General features: G+C 43.5%; 1 protein-coding gene across 3 annotated transcripts in view; it reads left to right on the forward strand.

The window, feature by feature from the left end:
* The window catches only part of mob2a (MOB kinase activator 2a), a 62,191-nt gene that overhangs the window by 19,186 nt on the left and 15,626 nt on the right, over nt 1-27,379 (forward strand). The window contains exon 1 of one of the 3 annotated variants that reach the window (XM_034215838.1): nt 8,183-8,594. The exons of 1 other annotated variant lie outside the window; for it this stretch is intronic. In XM_034215838.1, coding sequence (XP_034071729.1) covers nt 8,554-8,594 — 41 coding nt within the window. In that variant the 5' untranslated portion in view covers nt 8,183-8,553. Of the gene's footprint in view, nt 1-8,182; nt 8,595-10,821; nt 11,422-27,379 lie in introns of those variants that run through there. One more of the 3 variants, XM_034215840.1, reaches the window with a different exon arrangement.

A 27,379-nucleotide genomic window follows, 5' to 3' on the forward strand; every position in this document is an offset into this window, starting at 1 on the left:
TGTCCCATCCTTTTTGATAAGCCAGTCACAGCCTGCTGCTGTCAGGCCAGAGCTTGAATCAAATACTGACTTTCATTCAATCTCTCCGCGTCCATTTCTGCAACGCTGATTTTCAGTTCTTGTTCGTAAATACTGCGGTCCCCATACTGAGTTCCCACAGGTCCTAAAACCCTTGAAAGTGTTTGTCAAAAATAATATCTGAAACTTCTGAAGGAAATGCAGTGAAAATACGTCTACTACTAACACTTCTATAAAGACCAAATCTTGTTATAAACCTCAACTCTGTAATCCTGAAACAGAAATCTTTATTGATTCGGCCACAATTTCACAATGAATAAAACAATCTATATAATGTCACGATGTTGTGATGTTGTGTGCTTCCAAGGAAGATAGCCTATGTTTTGATGAAGCTAATGGGGACATTGATTTGGGAAATTAGATGAAAATGACCCTGAAAGTTATTCAAATGTCCTTGAATCTTATATCCTGATGTGTGATGACACCCTGTAATAGTTTGACAGGCTGTTTCTTTTATCTCTTGGCTGGTAATATTACCACCAGTAGGTAGTAAACAAGCCACAGCTCAGGACTTGTTTATCTAAAAATGCATGCAGTTATCAGTGTTGCAACTCTAGCTTGACTGCAGGAAGAATGAATAGGGTGCTGTAAGCAGAATATGAGTGTAGCATATTTTTCACCACAAGAGGGCAGCACATGTCCAGTTCACATGACTTTTGAGTAGACAGGGAAGTGCTGCTGGGAAAAAGAATACCTGTCAGCAGTTACAGTAGGTAACTTTGTTTGGTCAATCATATTGATTTTAGCCGGCGTTATAAATGCACTGTTTTCCAGGAGAGGGTAGAGCATGCGTAGCTCTGTGTGTTATTGATGAGACGGGGAACAATTGAAAGAAAAAGAGCTATAGCAGAAAGTTTGTGGCATGAAGAGAAATGTAGATAAAAGTGTTTTGAAGAAGAGAAAGCAGGCAGGGGAAGTGAGAGAACCAGAGCGATCCAATGGGCATGAAATCAGATCCTGTTGCATAATCAGCACTCGCAGGCCTACCCAGGGTGCACCGGGGTCTGTCGGCTCTTTCCAGTGCAGTATCACATGACCCTATTACACTAGCTATACCAGTCCACCACCAGCCACAGGCAGACACAGAGATCAATAGTTCTGTTCTTCTCTCTGCGGAGGCACGGATTTAATTTTTTCTTTAAGTATTTTATGTATATTTTTAAGTGAAGGATAAATCAGATACTCAAATAATGATTTGTCATTCACTGCAACAGAAGCATTGAATGTGTGTCTCCGCCCCAACCTCTCATCTTACATTTTTTCCACCAGGTATTCTTTCTTTCATTGAAGGCAACATTTGCACAAAATATCCTATAGGTGTTCCACAACTCGCCCTAGTGGTTTCCTTACCGCTACATTCCTTCTTTCTCCCTCCATTCATAACATGCCTTCAAAGACATCCACATTTTGCATAGCAGCAGTACCTGACGTCGCCGATGCATCAGCGCCACTTAATCTCTTATCTTTTTCGTTTTTTAATCTTCCATCCTCACCTCCTCCCGCCCATCACGGGTGCAAAGCCTTTATTCGCATGCCAGCAATACCAGAGTGCATACCAGTCATCAAGACATCAGTGACGGCTCCTCTCTCTCAGCATCGCTCCTCAGGCCCAGCGCGCCTCACTTAGCACAGCAGCCCCAGAGAGAGAAAGGGAGGAGGCCGGTGTGCTCACTTCACAACGGTGCATTAGTTCTGGTTGACAGTAGGTGGCGTCATAGTTCTAACAACCTCGGCAGTTCACAATACCAGTACTCTAACAAAAAGTATCCAGGGTAGAGGTGCAGACTGGTGAACATCTCAAACAAATCACTGATTTTCTCTTTGCGTGCTGTTATATTTGATTTTATATGCAAATTAGGCATGAAGAAAAGCAACATTTAGACATAAGTAATGTTTATAAAGTATTTTGCAGACTACCAGGAATGTAATTAAAGTGAAGACATACTTTTCACTTTTAGGGCAGAAAAATTATAAAAAAGAAACTGTCAAACCTAAATATTTTGAGGTCAAAATAACTCAAGTCATCCTATATAATGCCCACTTTGTTTTATTTTTTTTCCGTGCTGGTTTCTTTGAATGCATATTTGTGTTACGATTAACTGTTTGCTCTATATAACATTTCAGGAAATGGTGTAAATTGTCACTGTCTGTGTGACCAACAGTAAATAACATGCAGACTTCTAACTACTAATGGTTTCAGCATCATTTAAGTGTCTTCACTGTAGCAACACAATAACTGGAAAATAAAATAAGTGCTACTTTTCCTTCAACAAATTAGATGGATTTCCTTTGCTGGTGTTTAGCTTTACATTCCAAAAGGCCTGAGCTGTGACCGGGTGCGTGGGTAAGGTTGCATTTAATTTCCTGGAATTTAGATAGAAACCAAATCTGTCTAGATATAGAAAGATAATACTGATTGGATGCAGAGGCCAGAAACACAGAGACATAACATTTGCCTTTTTAGGGGCATCCAAGTGACATTTGAGAAAAAGTCAACTTCACTGCCATTCTGCCCATTATGTTACACTTATATGCTACTTTGGCAACAACTGTACTTAGTGATTGTATGGTGTACATTCTTCATTGGTTCATACATCTAAAAAGATGGCAGGAATTCCATCTCATTATCAGGGTTAAAATGGGCAGACAGCGAGGCAGACCCACTGAAGTAACTATAACGGTGAGTTATTAGTTCCCCTCACTATAGACCGGGCTGTATGTGAAAGACGGACCCACAGACAGACTGACGGACCCTGGCGTCGCCCAGCCTGGCCGTATATATAGGCCCTTTCATACTGCACCTCTTGGCATGGCCCCAGCTCACATATACCTCTCATTGAGCTCAGTGTGTGTGTTTATTTGTGTGTGTTGAAACATATCGAGGCTGTGTGGGTGACAGAAACAGTGCATTCATGGTACTTGGCAGCAAAGACCTTATGGTACATTTACAGCTTGTGTGTGTGTGTGTGTGTGTGTTGTGTGTGTGTGTGTGTGTGTGTGTGTGTGTGTGTGTGTGTGTGTGTGTGTGTGTGTGTGTGTGTGTGTGTGTGTGTGTGTGTGTGTGTGTGTGTGTGTGTGTGTGTGTGTGTGTGTGTGTGTGTGTGTGTGTGTGTGTGTGTGTGTGTGTGTGTGTGTGTGTGTGTGTGTGTGTGTGTGTGTGTGTGTGTGTGTGTGTGTGTGTGTGTGTGTGTGTGTGTGTGTGTGTGTGTGTGTGTGTGTGTGTGTGTGTCTATCAGCCCTTTTCTAGTGATCTTGGCACACTGTCCCTCTAAAGCTCTCCTATCACATGCGCGTAAGTTGCTGGAGCCACAGTGTGGTGTGTGTGTGTGTCACATCCATTTGTGTGTGCACTGCGGTCCAGCGTTGGACTGTGCAACGTATTCCTGGAAAGCCTGTGTGGGAGTGGCCAGGGCTATTCCACAGCCAGCCATTAGTGTTTTCTAGAAGCTTCTCTGTCACTTGAAACGAGGCGGAGAATAAAGACAAACATTTTATTTATTATATATTATATTCATATTTACACCTTAAGAGTAAAGCTGCAGCTTCCTCATCAGGTTAGAAAGAGAGCATGCTTTTTTAACACCATTTGTATGCATGGACACACTTAAGGCCCACAGCATTCTTGCACAACATGCACCAGGAAGAGGAATGTGGACAGGGATTGGATGGACAGAAGGGAGGAGAGGGGGGTTGCATGGAGAACAGGTTTGAATATAATTAAGGATTGCGAAAGGAGCAAGAAAGCTCAAATTAGCTAAATGAAGGGGGGGCTGAGAAAGGAGCAACAATCAAGGGAAGCTAAGGTGCAGGAAGGAGGAATGGATTGAGCCTGAATAGAAGGAGGTAGGAAGGAGGGCTGTTGTTTTGGAACCGCATCAATAAAGCTCTGGCTAATTGTGCCTCTGTGGTCTGCAGTGTTCTCCCTCTTTTTCCCCTCCAAGCTCTCTCTGTCCCTACTACCGAGTCTTTTCATTTACTGTCAACCATCTTCCTCCTTGAGTCATCGTAGGCCCCGTCTCAGGTCGACTATTTTCATTTCCTCGCTCCTCGGTCCTCGGTCTCACCGGAAGTTGATTTGTCTGCGCCATCTTGAGTACCGTCCCATGGCTCTTATTTCTGCCGGAGGAGCGATAACCGAGGAACCACCAGACCATCCTCCGATGCAATCCTCAGATACTCGCCCCGCCCCCTTACTGTGTATCGCTCACTGATTGGACGATGCAGCGCATGCTAGGGCTGTGCAATTAATCGTATTTTAATCGCGATTACGATTATGGTTTGCGACTATTATGAAAACAGCATAATTGACAAAATACGATTATTTTTGCTGGGTGCGCTTTCGCCCCTCCCTAAAAGCCCACTCGGCCACGTGGGAGTGACATGTGTTGTGAGTGTTCAGCGCGAGCGAAGATGTCAGATCAAGAGCAGCAACTCGTTAAAAAGAAGGGTAAAACTATTTCCACTATTTGGAAGTACTTTGGCTTTCAGGAGTCCGACGTGGAGCAAAACAAAGTACAGTGCAGGATTTGTTACCAAGTTGTGTTGGCACCACACGCTAACACAACCAATCTCTTTAATCATCTGAAATACAACCACAAAGTGCAATACGACCAGGCAATAATACAACAAAAAGCAGATGCCCGCTCGACTTCATCCACCACATCATCACAGTCATCGATTCAGGACGCATTGTACAGAGCAACGGCCTACGCGACGAGCTCGCAGAGACACAGATATTACAGGTGCCATTACATTTCACATCGCTAAAGATATGTGCCCAGTTAGCACTGTTAGCAACCAGGGCTTTAAGCAACTTGTCAACACGTTGGACAAGCGTTACGCGATGCCGTCTCGGTATTATTTCAGCAGGTCTGCGCTGCCTGCGCTATATGACAAATGCCGTGGGGAAGTTGAGAGAGATGTGGCTTCAGCTGACTACTTTGCCACCACAACAGACCTATGGTCTAGCCCAGGGGTGCCCAACCAGTCGATCGCGAGATGTGTCTAAAAATAGAACAACAATATTCTGTTTTATCGTTAATGTCCTGTAACATAATCTTCCTGTGCCAGAATAATGCACTTGAACGCATCAAAGCTTTGTGATTGGCCGGCGTCACCCCATGTGTCGGGGCGTGGCTGAGGGTCTTCAGTACAGGTGGCGATATTGTCACCTGCCTGCGCTCATCTCTGAAACCAGACCATGTAAACAGGCTGGTGTTTCTTGCGAACAATCTTTAAGAGATGACATGAGCAGCCCTACCAGCATTTGCCATGGTGGCCTAAACATTTTTATTTGGTCTTAAATTGTATTTATTGCATTTATTTCCTGTTACTTCTGGACCATGACGGTTGGCCAGTCTTCAACGTTTAACTGAGTGGAATATGTTGAATATGTTTTACCAAAATGTTGGCTATATGTTAAGGAGTTTTCAGTAGGTTGTGACAGTGCACTGCAACATGTTTGATTTCATTTATTTTGGTCTAATTTATTTTTATTTATCATATTAATAATATATTTTTAGTATGGTTTTGGAAGTGCGCTCCAACATATTTGTTGATCTTGTTTATTGGTAAAATATTATTTGTTTTAAAGTTCAATAAATGGTCAATGAATAATCGTCAAAATAATCGTGATATCAATTATTGACCCAAATAATCGTGATTATGATTTTTGCCATAATCGCACAGCCCTAGCGCATGCACTGATCTGATGCTTCTTGACATGAGAGCAGTTTCCCAGCGGAGTGAAGAAAACACATGAACCTCACGGGAGTCACTCCTCAGTTTATACCGTGTTTTGTTTCAATTCATGTATCATTTAGTTACAAATATGAGATATATCTGAACAACAAAGTGGTCAAAAATCATTTTATTCATTTATTGGAAACATTTTCATGATCGCTTTTTTCGTTTTACATTTTCTTTTATTGTCATTTCCATTCAGTCAGTCATTAAGTGCTATTAAAATGTTAATTTACTATATATCCAAACAAACAAACAACGTGTGCAATCCAATGAATGTTAATCTAACTGGGTTTTGATAGATAACATATCTCTTTTTCTTCTCTCAATTATTTTATTTATTTTGTGCACTCTAATCAATATTAATCCAACTAATGTTTGTTTATACATTTTAAGAATGGCGTTTATCTTTTTTGAGAATTAGTTCTTATTTTATTTTATTTATTTGGGTCTACAACAGATGATACAAATGTTTGTGTCAGTAAATGTACTAACAGAGGCGGGGGTGTTTGTGAAAATAAGGGGACAGAGCTGCATCGTATAGCCTCCTCCTCCTCCTCCTCTTCTTCTCCTCCCTCCAGTGGCTGTTGTGTAACTCTGCAGTGACTGAAGGAGCAGCAGCAGTGATCAGCAGTTCTGGTGCCAGGCTGCTCTTTTTGTAATAAACGATCTTGGAGACGTTGAAACCGACCCCGAGTGCTTTTGCGGGAGTGCAGGAATCACACACACAGCCGCACCCCCATGATGTAATCCTGAATCACCCTGAATGCTCTTAAACGTACCACTTGCCTGGATTCATCATTATGTACTCGAATCCCTCCAGACCTACACAAAAGTTAATGACACATTATATTTTATTATTGGGAATGGTTGTAATAATTTGAGCTGGATTTTTTTGCTATTTTCCTTTTATTTAATCCCTGTCATAAACATAGATAGGTTTTATACTTTCAAAGCTTTCCGCTAAAAATAGCTGCTTTATTCTTTTTTTCTGGCTTCAAGTCACATCCACACAGCTTCATAAAAGTTCTAAAAACGTATTTTAGGCTAAGTACTAAAGCACATTACATGTAGCCATAAAAGTCATGGATTTGAAACCAGTTTTGGACTCTTATTGCATGTCTTCCTCCCCACCTCAATGCTTCCTCAATTGGCTGTAAGAAAAGCACATCTGGTCTTTCCATTTTTCAGTCTTTGTGGTCTGGCCCTCAACATATTCCCACTCTCTCTTTCTCCTCATCCATTCATCTTGTTTTCTTCTCCAACTCTTACATTTTTTTAATCCATAAAAATGTACAAAACAAGAGCTTCTTACCTGAGCTATAGCTTGTGTAAACACACACACAGTGGTGTTAAGATCCACAGGGGCAACAAGCTCTCTTCCCCGGGGGCATGTTTGAGTCGGGAGGTGTCTGGGTGCAGCGTTAAAGATCACACCTCATCATTGTAAAGTCATTCAAGTGTCACCTCTGTCTGCTCAAAGTCACTTTATATATTTCCTACATCTTTACATTCCTGCAGCTCATTGTATTGTCAGTTCTCATTGTGTTTGCCAGAGAAGATGCTGAAAATGCTGCAAAGCGCCAATATTACTAACCAGCCAGTCTGCCATGTTGGTTCATTGTTACTGGTATAGCTTCTCATTGTCCTCACAGCAGCACCTGGTAAGAGGTCAAGAGTTTGTTGGTGCAATAGTGACAGATAGAAAGATAGTTTTATCAGTATTGCAAGGCAAATAATCATCTGTACAACTATTTATTATCTATTGGAATGAAGTGAAGAATACTTTCCTGGAAGCCCTTATTTGTCCCTTTTTTAATCCACTTTTATATAATCCTCTCTACTTTAATCCAGTGGTATGTTTAATGAATGTAAAAGTTGAAGCATGTTTACCAACCTCCTGTATAATGAGCTGTAAAGTGGACTTGGTGTGTGTCCATTAGAATGACATGGTACTTAAAGGTGCGTCTTTGGGTTTAAATGGCATTAATGGATCCTCAGCCCTATTCTTAGCTTTAAATCCATCTCTCACTGTTCAGGTGGTGACAAGAGCTGTGTTGGTGGAGTCTGGTTTGTGTTTAGCATATGGAGGAATATAAATGTGTGTGTGTGTGTATATAGTTGCTCAGATAGGAACAAGAGCCTCCTCGAGACCGTGAATGGGGAGAAGGAGGAAGCTGCCTCGCGTCGATAACCATTTAGCTTGTAAATGTATCTTTTTTTTCCAATGTAGACGTTGTTTTTGTTCGGTTTTATGCCGCCGAACCGAGCCGGAAGAGTGAGTGTAGATGTGGACGTTTTGAAATAAATGGTCAAGTTTCATTTGGTGTTTTTTTTTCTGAAGAAAAAAGCGGTGGTTTACGTCAGCGAGGCAGTGCACAAAGCCGACCCAGCCTCGACCAGACTCCGTTAATATCACGAGATTTTATTTTTAACATCACTTCGCCACAGATACGAGCTCTTATTGTTTGAATCGAAACGCCGTTAACCCTGCCCCACGGAAACTAAACCGAGGGGGGAAGGAGGAGGAGGAGGTCTGGGAAGAAACGATAGAGAGAGAAAGGTGCTTGAGGAGTGAGAGAGGACTGCGACTCCGTATTGTTCGGCGTGTGTTTGTTCGTCCTGCAGCCGTGCAGAGCTCACAGAGACGCGGCGGGGTGTGTAGCTTTCAGGGTGCGACAAAAAGCTGAAACGCCGTCAATTCTGGATTTCTTCATCCGTTTCCTGTCGTCCATGATGAGGTTTAAAAGGAACGGGTCCTATACGCTAAATAGGTAAGAGAACTGCTGTAAATGTGCGCGACGGTAACTTGATCATGTGTTATCCATATGGGCAGGAGGGAGGGGTGCACGATCTGTGATATGCTCAGCTCATAAATCACTTCACTTTGTCTGTGTTGTTTCCGTACAATGGTGCTCATAGTGACTCTTTTTTAATATCGTACAACTTTTTATTGCCTCCATAATATATCTATATTGAGGTCGTTTGAGGCTGCATCTGATGAAACATCTACGTGAAATTATATGAAATTGAAAAAAAGACAGTATGGTTGTTCAGTTTTGAAAAATGCACTTGATCATGTCTACTCAAACATTGATGATATAATGTCTATTCCTCTCAAGGGTCCCCTGATTTCAGTGTGCCCACGTGTAGTTCAGTCTGTGAGGCGATCAGGAGAAACCTGTCTGTCTTGCTTTAAGGGGGGGGGGGGCTCTAACTCTTTTGTTTCCTCTATTCCATTATGGAAAACGGCAAAATGATCTCTCCTCTCCCTCCCTTTTTTATCTTTCTCTCTTTCCTTCCTCTCTAGAGAAATACTCCCTTCTTGCCTTCCCATCACCTAGCAACTTTATATGTGTTTGTGTGAATAATGCTCGCTGTGTGTTTATTCCTCTTACCCCTAACTCACTTTCCCTTGACATGATGCAACGGCCTCTATTCATGTCCTGGCGTTTTTTAAACCCGGTCACGAGTTGGGTCTTTCCCCTGCCCAGTGGTTCAGTCTCTCCCTCTTCCCCTCCTCTTTTTGTTATCTCTCCAAGTCACAAGTTTATAAGAAGCATTCTTTCTTTGTTCTGTCTGCCTTCTTGAATTAAGCGGATGTCTTGCTTTTTATTGTTTTGTCTGGATCTTGTGATAAGGGCCACAAGTTTGGAGGAAGTACACAACACAAGGCGACCCACGAAAGCTTTTCTCATATTGTTGAAAGTGACAGTTAATTTAATGGCAGTTTCACTTCTTACACTTTCCCTGTGGCACTCCTTTTCCCCTTTTCGTTGTTCCAGGGCATATGGCCTTCCGCTGCACTTGACACACACACAAAACCCATATCCTGACTCTGACTTTTAGGTACTGAAACACAAAGGAGAACTAATGAGTGGCAAACACCCACTTCATCACAAAGCTGAAAATGCGGGAACGATGTTATCGGCTGTTATACCCACCCCCCTTCCTCCCCTTTCTGTTTTCACTAAGGAAGTGTGTGCAAGACAAGTGTGTGTTACTATCCCCCGTGTGTGTGTGTGTGTGTGTGTGTACAGGTGAGAGGGATGAGGTAATTAAACGGTGAAAGAGGAGGCCTGGTAGCTGCAGCTCCTGGTGAAAGGCTTCTAAGGAGGAGGTGGTGGTGTTGGAGGAGGAGGGATGACGTCATGCGGTGTAAAAGTGCTTTGCCGGGCAGCTGCAGTCCGTCTTTGTCATCTTTTATTTTAAAAAGAAGAGAAGATCAGCAGAGGGAGGAGAAGCTGTGTTGTCCAGCAGGGTTAGGTGAAAAGATCCTCTCACTCTGGCTTCTGTTAATCCATGTCACTGTTCAGGAGCTCTTTGACGAGTCGCTGACAGAATAAGAGAAGTGCTTCGCTGCATAGCTACCGTCTTCTGTCTCTGCCTCTGTTGTCTCGGTCTGTTTTGCTGCAGTGATGTGTTTCCTGTTGGGAAGCAGCGTTTGACATTGAGCGTCAGCGGCTCCCTCTGTCATAGTCGGCTAATCCTTCGATCTTAGACCTTACTGCAGTCCTTTCTCAAAGTGTGTGTTTTGATGAACATAGAAGCAAGTGAACAGCCAATGGCAAAATAAAGTGATTGCTCTTATTAAGTGATGCAGGGAAGAAAGGGGAGAGATGTAATGAGGCCCAGTGTGTCCTTCACCTTGTTTGGCCAAACCACAACACAAGCACTCTGCAGTGATTGGCTGGCTTCCCGTGGGCTTGTCTGCGCGCTAGCCCCTCCCCTCCCGTACCTCTGCATCGTTTGTGTGAATGAACGGTCATGGTAACTGTATACGTGTGCGTCCTGTGCCGCATGCCTACACACGTGTGCAGTGTTGACTGACAGTGCTGTTATGATTTAGCTGCGTATCACGTCACGTGCAAATGCATGAAGGGGCTGTCAACTTGCTGCAATGATTAACTTTCCAGAGACGTCCGACAGGATTTGACTCCGACTCGGATTTAGCCAACCGATCGTGTGTTTGGTCTGTGTGCGCGATGGGTGGAGATGTTTAGGATGTATACAGATGGCTGAGATTGCTGCCTCCCTCCTCTCTGTCTCTTGCTCGCTCGCTCTCCCCGCTGCAGTCCACCCTGTGCTGTCCAGCAGTCAGCAGTTTGTTTATGGGACAAGCTAATCTTCCCGCCTTTCAAGTGGGAGCCAGCAAGGGAACGAGAGAGAGAGAGAAAGAGGGAGGGAGAAAGAGAGAGAGAGAAGTGCAAGAGTGTGAAAGTGAGGCAGGCAGTTGCAGTAGTTGGAAAGGAGGGAGAGAAAGAGAAACACGCTCGGAGCAGCGTAGCCGGTTTTGTGAATGTGATTTTGTTTTGAAAGTGTATTTCTACGTGTTTGCTTGCCTCACTTCCTGAGTGGCCCGTCCGCATCCTCCGTCCGTCCGTCCTGCATGACCTGCGTTAAAGCTAGAGGCCGTTGCTGTCCGATCACACAAGGTGCTATGCCGGAGCTGCTGCACCTGTAGCCAAGTTTGCACGAGAGGAACGGGGGAGGTGACAGGCAGGAAGGGAGCTGTGGGTCGGTCGGAGCCTCCTCACCCCGGCTCTGCTACACCACCGACTCGATGGGGGTTCTAGTGTGCTGCGACTGCTTCTTCTATCGGTACTTATCCAAGTCACTGTTACTCTTATTTATTTATTTTGTATCCCTTCATGACCTTTCCGTCCCCTTTACTGTTGTTGTTGATTGTTGTCGTTTTTTGTGGCTGTCTGCATTCTTTAACTCACATTGTCAGACCTTGATTAACTTCTCCATCTGACTCCCCCTCCCCTCCCCTCCTCCCACATTCAGTCTCTCTGTTATGCTGCTGCGGTTTTGTCGGAGACATTTGAGGACAGTGCTGCTGTAGCAGGCAGAGATTCTGCTGTGGTCAGACACAAGGGGTATCTTTCCTTGTGGGAGGGAGTCAGGGCAGAGGGACAGTGATGGCACATAGTCATCCTGCTGTAGCTGATTTAACAGGGAGAGAAGATAAAGAGTGGTTGGAGTGAAATGGCTTGGCCGACTTTTCCTCTCGTCCTCCTGTGTGCCCCTTTGGTTGTGCTGCACTGTTTGTTTGGACACGGCGTTCCAAAAGGGCAGGGAGCTGCTATTTCATTTTTTCTGTTTTGGTTGTTTGCACAGCATTGGCTTATCAGAATGTGCTATTTTTTCCTGGCCATTACCATCTGGATTGCCCGTCTCTTTGGTCCTACCTGCAACAACATCATGTTGCAGAGCTGCTTGTTGTGCTTGAGTTCAAGAGGAAGATGATTTAGGTTCAGCTCTCTGTCAGTCGGAGCAGAGAGGATCTGGTTCCCCTTTTGTGTGGCTCTAGGGTTAACCAGCCTCAGCCTGCCTTAACTGCTGTATAAAACCTAAATATAACTTTGAGCTCTCTTAGGAGCGTTTTAATGGCGGGGGTGAAATTGTAGCTTTAGCACAGACACACACACACACAGCAGCACAGCTGGATTACATTAGGCCTTGCCGTGATACAGAACTCTGTTTACACTTCACTGCTACTCTTAGTATGAATAACAGACTGCCGTTTGTGTGTATGTATGTGTGAGGCTAAACATGTGTTATACTGTAGGCCTCATTGAAGTACACACACAGAAGCCTTGTGAAGGCAGGGGCTTTTGCCAAGAGCACTTAGGTTATTTTCTCCCCCAGTCATGACCAAGACAGGGTGGGACCTGGACAGCGCACTAATGTCTCATGGGCTCATTAAGCCAAAATGGCCCGTCACGTCTATTTTTAGCATTTCCTCTCCCTTGGTGTCTCCGACAGCCAATCAGGCGGCTTGGCGATGATGCTGTATGGCTTGATTGATGTGTGTTTTTGGAGGCACACCCATCCAAGCAGGTCCTCGTTGACCTCCGCCCGGGCCATTTCTCCGTCTCCGGGGCTTTGGTGTTTCAGCTTTCAGCAGTAGCATTGTGTGGAGCAGAGACTGCTGCCAGCACTCCATCAAACAGCGTCAACTCTAATGTTGATCATGCTGTTCAGAATGGAGCAGATAAACGGTCTGTCATCGTATGACGTCAAATTAAATAAGTTGTGTGGCCTCCCTTTCTCAGCCGTTGCCTTTTTTGCATGTGAAGTTTTACAGCAGCAACGTGTTAATGTTTATTACTAGGTGATTTCAGTCATTTTGAGAGACAACCATTTCTGTCTAAAATTGCATAGGTAATGGAGAGGATGGAATCTCTGTAATTTACTATAGTATAGTTGAATGATGTGTGCCTATACTCTTATAAACAAAGATGTCATGAAGCATTTTCTAATCACAGGCATGTAAACACACCATATGAAATAATTCAGCATTCATTTGAAGCACATTTTTCATATTTTTGCTAATATGCCATGTTCTTCCAAGTTTTCTATAAAAAAGTAATTCTGTCAAATAAATGAAGTCCACTCAAAAGTCTTTTCTAACAAAGGCCTCCTCCAACACAACAGTCCTGAGGCACACTTTGAGTTGAATCCTGGGTCAAGTTCTCATTCAGCTTTAATCAATTTGATGCCTTTTTCCCCTGTTTCTAACCCCTTCAATAACGTCAACATCTGTTGCAGTCATTTCTCCATACGGAATTTCATCATGACACAGAAAATCCGTTTTCCCTCTTTGTTACGAGGATAAACGTTTCTGTATGATATTGCTGTTAACGTGTTGCACTTAGACTCGGAGACTCCATCACAGTACAAAGGCTTGTGTGTGTTTGCTGTCAGTGGATCAGTTGGTTTTATAATGTGTGGTGTGGAACAATAGTTCTGAGTGTGCCATCATACTGTGTGTGTTGTATTAGCAGAGTGGGCCTTACTGTTTTCCATGTGTCTCTCATTAGGCTATCTTTGGCAGGCCTGGTTTCTCCACAGAGCTGTGGCAAGCAGCTCAACAAGGACGCCATTCTCCACCAACAAACCCCCCACTGCCCCCCCTCAGCCCGGCAGACTCCCCTCCTTCTGAGACTGCCCCGTCACTCAGATGGGACTCAATAGAATCGAAGTCTTTGGGGAAAGTTGGGTTGAATCAAAACCTATTAAAAGCCTTGCCTGGAGGAATTGGATGGCAATATTAGCTGTGGCTGTTGCACTGTATAAGCTGCTTTGTCATTTTGGTTAGACTTTTAACTGAACAGCAAGATGCACCCTTTAATTTTAAATAGATTTCATAGAAGAAAACTCTAAGAAAAATATTCTAAACTTATCGGTTATTGTTTCTATAACCCCAACTCTCCTACTTATTTGTATCATACACTACTCCACTCATACTAGACCTAAACCAGAGGGGCACTTGGAAAGAGACCCGTCAAGGCCCAATGCCTTATTTTGCAATGTGAAGGATAGTTAATTAATTTGTGTATCCGCCCTGTGATTCAGATCCACTTCAAGATGTAGTGGCTTCTTCCTTGGCTCCTACTACGCTCTTCCACCAAGTTTCATGAAGGCAGGATGGTAGTTTTTCAGTAATCCTACTGACAAACAAACAAAACAACTCAAAACCTCCTTGGTCAAGGTAATAAATATGCAGTCCATAATCAACTAGTAGAAAAGCCCTATAACTCAACATGAAGAAAATGGCTGCTCCAAGATGAGCACAGGTTAGAAAATGTCCATCTTTCCATACCCAGATTTCTGGCTTGAATGACTTTTTTAACTTCTTTAATCACAAAGAAGAACTGGTAAACCCTGCCCAGTGTGCCTTTAGTTTACTCCCTCCTATAGAGGGCACATAGAATATAAGCAGCCTGTCAGTCTATACTGAACTGATTGTCCTTCTCTATTTTCACCTGCCCTCGAGTCTGCAGAGAGCAGACCTCACACATAGGGCCAGTTACATAACACTGACACTGAATGTGTTTTTAGGAGTAGCCTCGTCCTGCTGGCTCAGGATATGAAGGAAGCGATGGCCTTGCACTAACCTCACCTCCGCATTTAGATCCTACCCGTCAGCACGTGCTTTAATGCTCACGCTTAAATAAAAAAAACACAGGACGTCTTTGCATCTCCTTTGCTATTGAAACAACCACAATTAGGTTGATATGTTCAGAAAGAAAAGCTAACCATAGCACACTCGGACGCAATTACTGATTAGAACATTAATCAGTGCTGAGCAGACAAATATTAAGTGCAGCGCAGTAAAGTGAACATTGTTTGTGTGACGCGGCAGGTGCCCTGTAAGCATGGACAACAACAGCTGCTTGGTGGCCATATTGGCATCTGGATAATGGATTAATTGTGTCTGGCTCTGTTTGTAGGTTGGTTAGGTGGCAGGAAAAATGTTAGACAGAATTGAGTATCACATTTTTAAAATGTGTGGAAAGGTGGCAGAGAAATTATTCGTAGCAGTTGTTGCTGCAGACCATGGCTTCTCCGTGCTGCCTCTGGGAACAAGAGGACCATTTTAAAGGGAGACGGGAAGTGCCTGGGCGCCTCACTTCCTGTTTGTCCCAGGCGAGAGTGAGAGGGAAGGGGGGGGGGTCTGGTGCAGCCTAATTGAACAGAGAAGGTGGTGGAGAGTAGGCCTTCCTTATTCGCTGCCCTTCTCTGCTGTGTGTATGCTTTAGTCCGAGAAGTTTATATATGTGTGTGTCACACACATATATAAACTTGCCTGCATCGTTGTGTAATTGCCTCTGTGCTGCAGTGCCTTTGGCAGCCATGCCCCCTCATTTGTTTCAATTATCTACCATCTGACGTAGTGCTGCAACCAAGGAAAGACCGGAGCGAAAGACAATGAAAATTGCCTCCAGAAATTCAACTTTATTTTGAACAGATTGTCTCATTTCACACCTTAAAAGCACAGCTGCATCCCGTTCTTCACGTTCAGATTCACACACATTGAACTCCTTTCTTGTGAGACTATATTTAATCAGAGTAGCTGTAGGGAAGAGGCTGCTCCGGAGTGAGAAGGGAAGCTGCAGATTGCTGACCACAGCATGTTCTGAGGTGACGCTAGTACCATTTGTAAATAAAAAACCTTGACCTTGTGTTCACTTGCAGAATAGGCCTGCCAGTACACAAGGAATAACCTTAAATGCCCTTTATGTATCAATGGAGCCGCTCAGATTTCTGCCTGTGTCTTTTAATATCTTTTTTTAAACTGTTTTTGATTCGTCTTTGTGTTGTAGACAGATGTGCACACTGTTTTTGAAACACCTCTCATCCCCCCTTTGGGATGATGTCACTGCATAGACTAATCTTCCCACATGGGAGCTAGTTAGTCTCGTAAGCCAATCAGAGGCTTGTTAACACCTGACTCCCAATGACGCGGACACACACACTAAACTTCATAGAACCACTGACCTCATCTGCTCATTCAAAGGGTTAGATTAGATTGTTCCTGCTCATCATTTACCAACGGAAGTGATACAGCTCTGAAGGGCAGAGAAAAATGTGGACGTCAGTGCTCATTAATGAACTGACGTAAGCAGAGAGGCACACATCCCTGCTCTCACTGCTCCAAGGACATATATTGATTTGACCTCTCTTGTGTCTCCTTTCTGTCCGTCTCTCTCTCACTTTCCCATTCACCGGCTCCGACAGCAGCTGCCTACGCCCACTTCCTTCCCTCGCTCATTGATGCACCATCTGTACACGACAGGCATGCTTTTTGTTCGGTGCCATATGTGTTATTGAGGATGTTGCCATGCCCGTCTCTGACAAAGGCGCAGTGCAAAACTGTGGTTTCATGTCATCTCAGCAATGCCCTAAAGCTTTGTCTGGAATTGCCATAACATTTGCTGCCTCTTCTCTTTGTCTCTAAGGCCTTCCCTGGGCCGGCCCCTTCCTCTTTTCTGTCGTGGCCCCGACTCAGAGACACATGATGCAGTCGCTGCGTCTTACCTAAAAACACCCTCTGACAAACCCACACACACACACACACACACACACACACTGTGTTTTTCCTCCTGATTGGCCTCTGGGGACTGTTGCTGATATATCCCAACATGCTCTTCTGCTGTGGCTAATTACAGGAAAACAGGTCTTTGGCTGGAACGCATGTATTGTGAAAAAAAGTGGCATGTGTTGTTTTGCTCTGTGTGATGGAAATCGCTGTGGGCTAACCATCAGGACCTGGTGTTGTTGAGCTGCTGTTGTTTGGAACCAGTGTTATTGTTGTTATGGGTCCATGGGAGGTGCTGGTGGTTAAGTATCCTCCTCGGAGAGATCAGACTTCCTCTCAGAAGAGGTGTTGCTTCTTGCCACACAGCCACATTACCGTAGGTAAACCCATAAGCTGGTTAGAGGCTGAAATGCACACAGAGGCGTTCTCACCAGAGCTTCCTACAGGGAGCGCTGACTGGCTCATATTTTCCACCAGCTTGATTTTTGGTTTGTTAATCAGTCACATGCTTGTCTTCACCTCTTTGCCCAATCCTGGGTGCGTCCACTCCACTTCCTACGCCTTCATCCACTCGGTGTAAATCAAACTCACACAATGGACCAGAGTTTCCTCTGCTTTCAGATGGTGGCAAGATCTCGTATAGTCATCAGGAAGCTCATTTAGTTGTCCGTCTTTTATGTTTTTCTTTTCTTTTTTGCACTCCCATAGAACACTAAAGAAGGTTTTGTTTGTCCTTTCTAAGATGTGATTGTCTGTTTTTGATTGATGTAAAGACAAAAACACGATCACTGTGATTCCTCTATAAATCAAAAATAACTATTCGAAGACTACAGAATGCACTATGGTGCTTTTTAAATATGGTAAAAGACAATTTACGTGAGTGTATATGATTCAAGTTTTTAATCAGGCACCCTGTGAACCTTCTGTACTCTTCTGTGAAAATGTCCTTGTTCTCTCTGACCGCGCGGTTGTTGTGATAAGCAGAGCAGCAGATGTGAGTTTGATGTTTTTGAAAGCCGACCGGTCTCTCTCTGCTGCCGTGGCGACTCCAGCGATGAGCTCCTGAGATAACGGCTACTGTACAAAACGCTCTCGAGCTGACGGACACATAATGTTCGCACACTCACATCTGCGGGAAACACTGTTAATGAGATGCTGCACGGACATGAGTGTTTTCTCAGAAGCCCACATCATTCACAGAGAGATTCAAAGGATATTTCACAATGGAGGAAGGTCGACAAGGAGATGAGGAATATATTACGTTTCATCGTTGGTTCTAATTTTACTCAAGAACATAGTAATTCAACTAGGTTTCTTTCTCTAAGTGTTTTTACAGCAGTCTAATACAACAGTCCAACAATAAATAATACCTTGAAAAAGGTTATACATTTCAGTTTGTATTCAAACTGTTCTAAAAAGGTGCTGTTCTTGTCATTTAGTCTGCCCTCTTTGATATTGTGGTTTTTCCTTTTAACTGTCAGTGTTCCTGTTATCCCACAAACAATATTACTTTGCAAGAAAATGTATCTTTGTCATTTATGTTTGTATACCTGCACAATTTGTCACAATTCATTAAAGAAAAAAGAAAAGTAAAAAAAAAATGTAGCCTAAATATTGAAATGAAAACCATTGAAAGACCCAAATACTGATTTCAAATAAAAGTGTCAAAATATATGAAATTGCAGTGACACATTGAAAACGGTTATACTACATTTACAAAAGATACTGTTTTGTAGAATATTATTTAAAGATAACAGCGTGTTTACTATTCGTCAGTAGCTCCAGCTCAGCGAGTTTAGACCGCGTCACTAGGTTCCATGTTCTCAGGGTCAAAGAGCAAACTGGGCATAGGCTGGGGCGAAATAACAACCCAAACACAACGTGGCTCCGCTCACATGCCAGACAGTCTGATGCAGCTGTACTGTCTGCTGATACAGGAAATGAGACATTTCCCCTGGGAAAGGGGTCCCCTAAACCTCTCCTTTCATCCCTCCTCTCTCTGTGTTATTGTTTGCATCTCACGGCCCGGCAGAATGCGGCCTCGCTGCTCGAGTTATGTAACATACCTAGAAACGGATTTGCGTGTGTCAAGAAGCGCACTAATGTGATTTGACTTGTGCTCTTTAGGAAGCGTGCTGATCTTATCAGCTGATTTTTAAATAGTTATCGTCCATGCTGACGACGACTGCTTTGAAGGGTTTTCCTCGCGGTGATGCCTGTGCCATACCTGTACTTATCTAATAAAAATGTTAAGCATTTTTCAAATACTTACCTCATTTCATCGTTCACGCTCTGTTTGAATGTGATATGCAAAATATGTCGACACGGTCACTCGGGCAGAAACAAACTGCTCTACATCAATCAGTCACTCACTGTAGTGCCGTTCGGTTTGTCAGGCCATCAGCACCAATTACTCAGCTTAGACCGTGTTAAAGGAACATTCTTTACATTAAGCTATGTGTGAGTTTGTTCTGGGAAGCTGTACAGGTCACGTCCACATTCCCCTCGGCAGGACATCTGTGACTAAATGTCCTCACTTAGGGGTTAATGAGCTGCGTCAGGGCGGGCATGCACAGCCATGGAGCAGGAAGCCTCCCAAACTGTGAGCATGATACCCACTCCCTCCTTATTTCTAGAATGTTCTTTTAAGGGTAACTTGCAGTGTCTGTCTTTGTATCAGGTAGTTCTGTCCCATGTCATTAAGACTGTATTGTAGTATTGGTAATGACTCTGACATTGCACTTCAGCTTCTTTAACTGAGGCATCTTCCACTCAGACCATTTTTGGAATCTGTTTTTTTTGTTTTTCCTTAGGACCATTAAAGACAACTCTGTTCCCCGTGACCTACCCCATCACACTCCAAGTAATATGCATCCTGTGAAAACATGGGCGCAATCCAAATGCTTTTTTCCCTCCATCTTTACCTGTGTTCCATGAAGGTCTTTCTCCTCCATCCAGCCCCCTCCATTTTATTCTCTCCTCCTTACACACAGACTGCCTCTTGTGCTCCTGAGCAAACATTAAAGCACATGTTTTACCACAGCTCACAAACTCCTGCGTTTTCACCCCCTCACCTGACCTCTCCACACTCAGTGGTTTCACTGTTTAATAGTCTTTTGCTTAATGTACATTTTAATGTTTCACACTTTGCTTTTCTGTATGTTTTTTCTGGTTACTCAGAGTATTAGTGGAAAGTGGTTTTTCTTCAAAGAATGCTGGTCTATAGCGTCAGCATAGTGCTGGCTCGGTGTCAAGTGTCACAAAAGAGCACACGCACACGCTGACACACAGAATCCACACCCTTGTTATAAAACCTGGAATGGAAAACTCAGTCTAGCTTTAAGTTCCTTAAGTTGGAGTGAGAAGCTTTTTCCAAAGGTGGTTAATGTTCGTAGAGATGTAGTCTACTCTCAGCTTTCTTATAAGTCGCACACCGAAAAAAAACAATATTTAATCTCCTTTTTAATCCTGTCTTCAGCGTCTATTTGCTGTTCTCCAGGTTTTAAAATAATTTGATTTCATTTACCTGATGTAAAATATGTGCTCAAACATTTTGCGCCAGCAGGTGGCAATCTCACACCTGAGTTGTCTCTTGACTTGTGAGCTCTGTGCTGCGCTGTGTGTTTTGTGTTACACTGGAGCTCTAATCAGTTCGTAATGTTTTGGTTTGGTTCAGAAATGTTCTGAATTTTATCTGCAGTTGGGAGATCAGAAGTTTAGTGTGTTTGTGTCCTTACCTCCGTGCCAAGGTTATCATATTCCTCCCAGGAAAAGCCACATTTTTCTCCTTTTTGAGGTTTATTACAGTTCTGGGAAGAAGGGTAGCCTTCAGTAACCTTTTCTTTTTCCTCCAGCTATGCACGAGGCACAACACATGCAAACAGCTACACTGTATAATAACTCTGTCTCAAATATCCCAACAGCCATCAGTTTAAAGACTTTGCTTTGCAGCCAACAAGTCGTTTTTGAAGTGCTCTAAACAAGTGCAAATAAATAAATTCCCTTACAACTGGGAAAACTCCATCTGAAGTGCAGATAAAGATCATGTGATATGATCAATAGCTCAAGAAAAACTACTAAATGCACTAAGGGGGAGTCCAATCCAGTCACATTTCTAAGAATGAAGTCTGAACCTCAACTATAAGGACAGTTTGAAAGCTCTATCATTCATCTTAGCTGCTGGGAGTTCCAGTTTAAATGATTGGCCTACTAATGGATAACATAACCACTAATTTGATATTCGATCACACACTAAAGTCATCTTTCATGCAAAAATGATATTAAAAAATGATATTAATCTGAATATCTTTGGTAGACATTCTCTTAACACTTTGGGCTTTGAGACTTTTGGACATGTTCCACTATTTTCAGAAGGTTGACTAATCGATTCAGTACAGGAGCCCCCCAGGGTTGTGTGAGCTCCCCGGTCCTCTTCACACTGTACACAAACGACTGTACGAGAATCCACCCGGAGAATTATATCCTCAAATTCTCAGATGATACAGCCATCCTTGGCTTAATGCACAAAGGCAGCAGTTCATCGGCTTATCACTCTGAAATAGAGAGATTTGTGCAGTGGTGTGATTTTAACCATCTAGTGCTGAATGTGAAGAAGACTGAGGAGATGGTGTGGGACCCAAAGGCAGTGGGTGACCTTAGGCCGGTGGTTATCCACAATGAACCCATAACTCAGGTCAGCTCCTATAAGTACCTTGGTGTCCATCTAAATAATACACTCAGCTGGAAGGCTGTTCAAGGTCTGTGCTCTAGACTTCAACAGCGATTGTACTTTCTGCGTCGACTCCGGGCTTTCGGAGTCGACCAGAAGTTCATGTTACTGTTCTATCATGCAGTGTTGGAGAGCATCATGAGTCAAAAGTCACAGATCGCTCGCCTGGTACAGACTGCTATGAAAATTATGGGGGTTAAAAAACACCCATCTCTCCAAAACATATACGAGCAGTCCATTATCAGACAGGCAAAAAAAATGGTGTCTGATCCCACCCACATACTCCACCCAGAATTCCAGCTCCTACCTTCTGGTAGAAGATTCAGGCTTCCCAAGAGCAGGCTGAACCGCTATAAGCACTCATTCCTACCTATGTCCATTAAGCTTCTTAACATTCACATGAAATGAAATGTAGTCAAATGTACTTTTTAAATGTTGGCCATGACGGGGAGTGCAATAGGTCGCCATTGTCAGTATGTGCGTCTGTGTATTGTGTTTGTTCAAACGGTGTATGACTGATGATATATATGTATGTCTTTTAATGTCCACTATGTTTGTATATGTACATGTATGCTGAACTGCAGGACGGAGTCCAGAACACATTTCCTTACGGGGACAATAAAGTATATCGTATCGTATCGATTCATCTAGGAAATAGTCAGCAGATTAATCGATAATGAAAATAATTGTCCCCTAATGTTAGAGATGACCTCCTCTGATATAAGGTGCATGTCATTGTGTACATAGTGCACAGCGCAGCCTCTTTCCCACACTGTCCCAGTCCTATTTGTCATGTGATTCATCTTGTGACTTTGATGGAGTCTAACCTGCGGGCCTTAATCCTGAGGACACAGGTGTTCAGAGCACATACAGAATGTGACTGAGTGATGCAGCAGCATGTCACAGGTTAATTCACAGGTCAGCCCCCCCCCCCCCCCCCCAGCCCTGCTCTCCTGTTCCGCCTTGATCTATGAGCTGTGACCTTGTAGCCTCTGACATTACCATCCCCATTATATCTGAGCTGACCTTGCACATGTGTGGGTATGCACCTGGTGTGTGTGTGTGTGTGTGTGTGTGTGTGTGTGTCTCACTTGACAAACAGGTGTTTTGCTGCCCAGGTGGCAAAATATGGGATGGATCTAGACTCTCCCCTGCTAAGGAATGTAGGGAGGAGGAGTGCAGCGAGGCCAGGGCATGCTGTGACAAACTCCCACACAGCTCAAACTCTTTCACTCCTCTTATCCAAATCTCAGTTTCTGCTCTCTTTCACTCTCCTTTTTCTGTTCTGTTTTTCACTTCCCTTCTCCTGCAGAGCCCATCCCTCATTCTTACCTAATCTCAACTGCTCCCCTCTTTCTCACTTCCTTCCCTCTCAACCGTTTCTGCCCTATTCCCGCTGATATCTACGCAGTATCCATGGAGATGGTGATTTATGAACTTCTGGACACAAGTCTGGTATTTCTCATCCCCTGTCTTCCATCTTGCTAAAGCCCTCTCTTCCTTCAGTCACAAACCAGGCAGAACACGGCCTCCTGTCTCTAAAACATACTTCTCCCTTTTTATATAACCGCTCCAGATAACATGCAGAAACACTTTATCATTTGGGATGTTAATTAGATTACGAGTGCAGAAGCATTAAGGAAGTGGAGTATTTTTCCTTCGTGCCCTTGCGTCTGTTAAATGGAGCATACAGTTTAATATGTTTGCTCATGAAGTGCACACATCTACCTACCAAACAAAGAGAAACAAGTCAAACTAAACTCCTGAGATCTGCCGATCTTGAGACTTTTCATGTTGCTCTTATTTCCTCAGATCTTCTTTTCTTTTGTTCAGCCAGGCTGCGTGTGCAGAGTGCGCTGACATGTCTTTGCATGCAGCCCTTCCCCTAAAGGAATGCAGCGAAGGAGAGATGAAGCCAGGGAGAACAGGGGCACACGTGCAAAGAGAGAAAGACGACTTGAAGGTCTTAAAGGTGGATAGGAAGGTCAAAGAAAAACCAATGGGCAAGAACTGATGTTTTATATATTAACATGATGTCTAAAATGCCATGTATTGGTGCATAATGCACAGTGTGTATGATAAGAGCACTCTGTAGAGATGAGGCGTGTGCACTTCATAAATTAAGGCATGATAAAAATGTCATTAAGTACAGAGGTGGACTAATTGCCAAGTTTGATAATATACGTTTGGCACGGACACACTCTCTATAGACGCTTCCAAATGTGCGGGTTATACATACTGAGCGTCTCGTGCACAGCGGAAGAGTTGAACGAGAGAGTTGAAGTTCTAGGACAGAGATGAACCAGTTTGTCACCAAAAAGCTAGTTCAGTTTTTTCATTCAGAGATGTCAGACCAACATTGCAATTTTGGCAATAATTAAAACAATTGTAGCTGTCGCCGCAGAAACGACTGGTTGGTATTGCCGGTCGGGTCGCTGGGTTCGGTGTGCAGAGTGTCTCCCGGCCTTGCTGACCTTTCTATCCCGGCCTATAGAAAACCCCCAGGCACTAAAGACCCTCAGTGTGCACTGTTTTCACTGGCTAAGACCTTACCTAAACACACTTCACCACTCCCACACACCCTGAACGCAGCGCCAACTGAAGGTCTTACAGAAAAACTTGGAACTGCTGGGATTTGTATTTATTCATTTTGGTTTTTAACATGGTTGGCCGCCTGACCCGCCTGTCATTTTGATCCCGGCTATGATTGGCTGGAGATTTAGCGTTGGCAGGGCTGGGACTGAGCTGTTGCCAGGCCCCAAGGCTCATCTGCTGCATTTGTGACTCATCTGCTGGCTGGCCTGGAGTCAGTGTTGTCTTTGTCTGTACTAGGTGGAATGTCCGCTCACTTTCAGACCCAACCTGTTGGGCCAGCCATCATCGCACGGCAGCAAAGAGAGCGCTGCAGGCAAACAGATTTAGTCGCAAAATGTCTTCCTCCTTTTGGACCACTTCTAATGTGTTTTTCTGTGAAGTTATACGAGTTCATGTCTCTTCCTTCAACAGTACATTGTTTAAAGCGACTATTACGTTTTTAGTCTTCAACATTGCAGTAAATCATGTTTCTTACAACATAGTCCCACCTCCTAAACATCCACGCTGTAATTATTGAAATAAGTTACATTTTTTTTCTGTTGTCGATTTCCCCTTGTTATCTGTTGGTCTGATCAGTTGTCGTTGTAGTTATTTATTCATTCATCAGATTAAGGCTCAACATATTCATCAGACACAAGACCAGTGACGTCAAAGTGTTTTAATTTACTGCCTTCAATATTTCTCCTCCCCTCTTTTTAACAAGCGATGTGTTTACTTATTAAATATGGGCCTTTAATGTAGCTCTGTATCTCCAGGGTGGTTTATAGTACAAATATCTTTCAAAGTTCTCATGTAACCATTTTAAATGTAACCGTTGAAGAAATGATTAAGCTATTTTCACTTTTTTACTGTAGTGCTCCCTGTGAAAGGCCTGGAATAGTGCCAGCAAACATCTGGTTTTGTGAGAGTATGGTGGCAGGTGAGTGATGCCATGTCTTGTCTGAATAGTGGAAAGGACCGTGACGTTAGCGGAGAACAAAGAGTAGACCTCTGTCTTTCAGACCATGGTATGTGCCCGTTTGTTTCCATGCACGTCAGACGTTGTGTAAGCGGGTCCACCCCGAGTCTGCTCTGTTAGCCTGCATCTCGCATAACCCGACAAAACTACCTGTGTAACTACAGAAAAGGCCACTTTAAGTTAAAACCCACCGGCTTTTTCAACTTTGACGCCTGACTCTTTAAAGCGCTTTGTCCTGCACTGAGTTTAGAGGCCCAGGCCAAGCCCCAGTGATCTTGAATGGATGTCTTTAATTTCCAGCGACCACACGGATCCAATAGTTACGAGCAAATGAATGGAAAGTTCCCTGAGCACGAGATTTCCATTACGGCAACGTACAGCTTTGTCTTGGGTGGTCACAAGTAGCACCGAGTACTTCATGGATCATCTATATCAACACTTTATATACAGTCTGTTTATACAAGTCTATATAAAGCCGGTATGATATATGACAAACATAGAAACAAAAATTAGCAGCTGTACGAACTTCGTCCAAATAAATAAGTATAAAACTGTAATAATTCAGCAACTGAAATCAGAACATTTCAGATAAAAAAAAATAGGTTAAGAAGATTACGAAGCTGACCAAAAATGCGATGTCTTGTTTGCAGAGTTTTAAATACTCTGTGCTGCAGACACATTCACTAACCCCAGGCCCCACCACAACCCCCCCCCCTCACACCTGGTCACTCACCTGCTTACACAGTCACCGATTAGGCAGCACACACACACACACGCGCACACACACAGACAGCATGCCCCCCTCCCCTGTCTCTCTTGACACTGTCCTCTGTCTTCTTTATGAGCCAGGCAGGCTGATGCTATATTTAGCACCAGGGAAAAAGTCAGTGCCCTGTTCTGGTCCCTCTCCCCTCACCCCCTGCTCCTCACCCCTGCTACCACAGCAGGAGCCAGTAACTGGGGCCCCTGGATCACACAGCTCCACACACTAAACTCCAGTCCGGTGTGTAACCGTAGTGTTGTGAGAAGGAGTCACGTATGTAAAATGTGACTACAGCAAGGCACCTGTCGGACCCTCTGTCACTTTTGATCATTTCAGATAATTTCTTAAATCACATTTAACCACAAACAAGAGGGTCAGTGCACAGTAAACTCCACCAGCATGTCTACAGTCGCTACACACACAAATTACACACATCTATAAGCACAGTCCTCGCATACAACACCCTCACAATCTCTTTTATCTTCCTCACGCGGCTACTTACACCCACCCACATACATGGAGTGCACATAGCTCCACAGATCCCTCAGATTAGTGTGTCTGTGTAACAGCAGCCAGCTGGTCCAGGGTTTCTCACATCTGCAGCTCCACCATGGCCCCCACAACTTTTGTCTAAGGGAACCGAGTAAAAAACGAAGGGGAGACAATGACAGGGAGAGTCAAGTCAAATCCAGAAAGGGAGGAGACATGTGAGAAGAGAGCCATAAATGAGAGAATAAGAGAGGAGGTTTGTTGAGAGGCAATAATTAGAGGGAAGAAGGGCAAGGAAATTATGGCTTTGTAACACTTCTGTAGCAGTAATCTTCTCATGAGTCTCAACTCCCCGCGTTCATTTCCTCATTTTATACTTGCGTGTTATTGGCTCAGCCTCCTTTGGACAATTTCATATTGTATTATTTAAATCATGTCAATAATACAAAGCTTCTGAAACAATTGTTACAAACAATTCCCTCGCCCCACAGACACACACAGACCTCTAGATATCCCTATGAATCTTCCTTTGTCTCTCAAACTGAATTTGTGTGATTCTCTGCTGGTTCTTCAGCTTTGACATGTTTGAACATGTCATTACAGCTGCCAGCCTTCGTAGGTGGACTCCAGGTGAAGTTCAGAATCAACACAAGGAAAGTTGCTCCACAGTCCCTCCAAGCACGCTGCACTTTACAAGGCACCGGTTCTCACGCCAAAAAACTACAATACTCACACTTATATCTACAGGGTGTGTGGGTGCGCTGTATTGTAATACTAAACCTGCTGAAACATACCATGTTGAGATTTTGAACCCAACATAGAAGTTATTTTAAAGTTGTTTCCTCTGTATTTGTTGTATTTCTAACCTGACTGGGATTTTACTTATCTTTGAATGGCTCATATAATATTGCAACATTTTGAAAATGTGCTTTTTAGCTAACATAACATTACAGTTATTTTTACCACTGTAAAAATTAGGATGTGTTTTGGCTAAATCATTTGAACCACAGTTAGAGTTTCAACTTCATTTGACAGTCCTCGTCAGTGTTTGCTAATTTTCATAATGTACATATAGTGACAAATATGTGTTTTTTTAAAAAACTATTTCGGTCAAAGCTATATTTCTGGTGCATTAATGTTGGGCTGTTGAAACTGAAACATTAGTAGCTTGTCTAGCTTTTCTATGGGCTGCTA

Source organism: Gymnodraco acuticeps, unplaced genomic scaffold (assembly GCF_902827175.1).
Source record: "Gymnodraco acuticeps unplaced genomic scaffold, fGymAcu1.1, whole genome shotgun sequence".
Classification (NCBI taxonomy): domain Eukaryota; kingdom Metazoa; phylum Chordata; class Actinopteri; order Perciformes; family Bathydraconidae; genus Gymnodraco; species Gymnodraco acuticeps.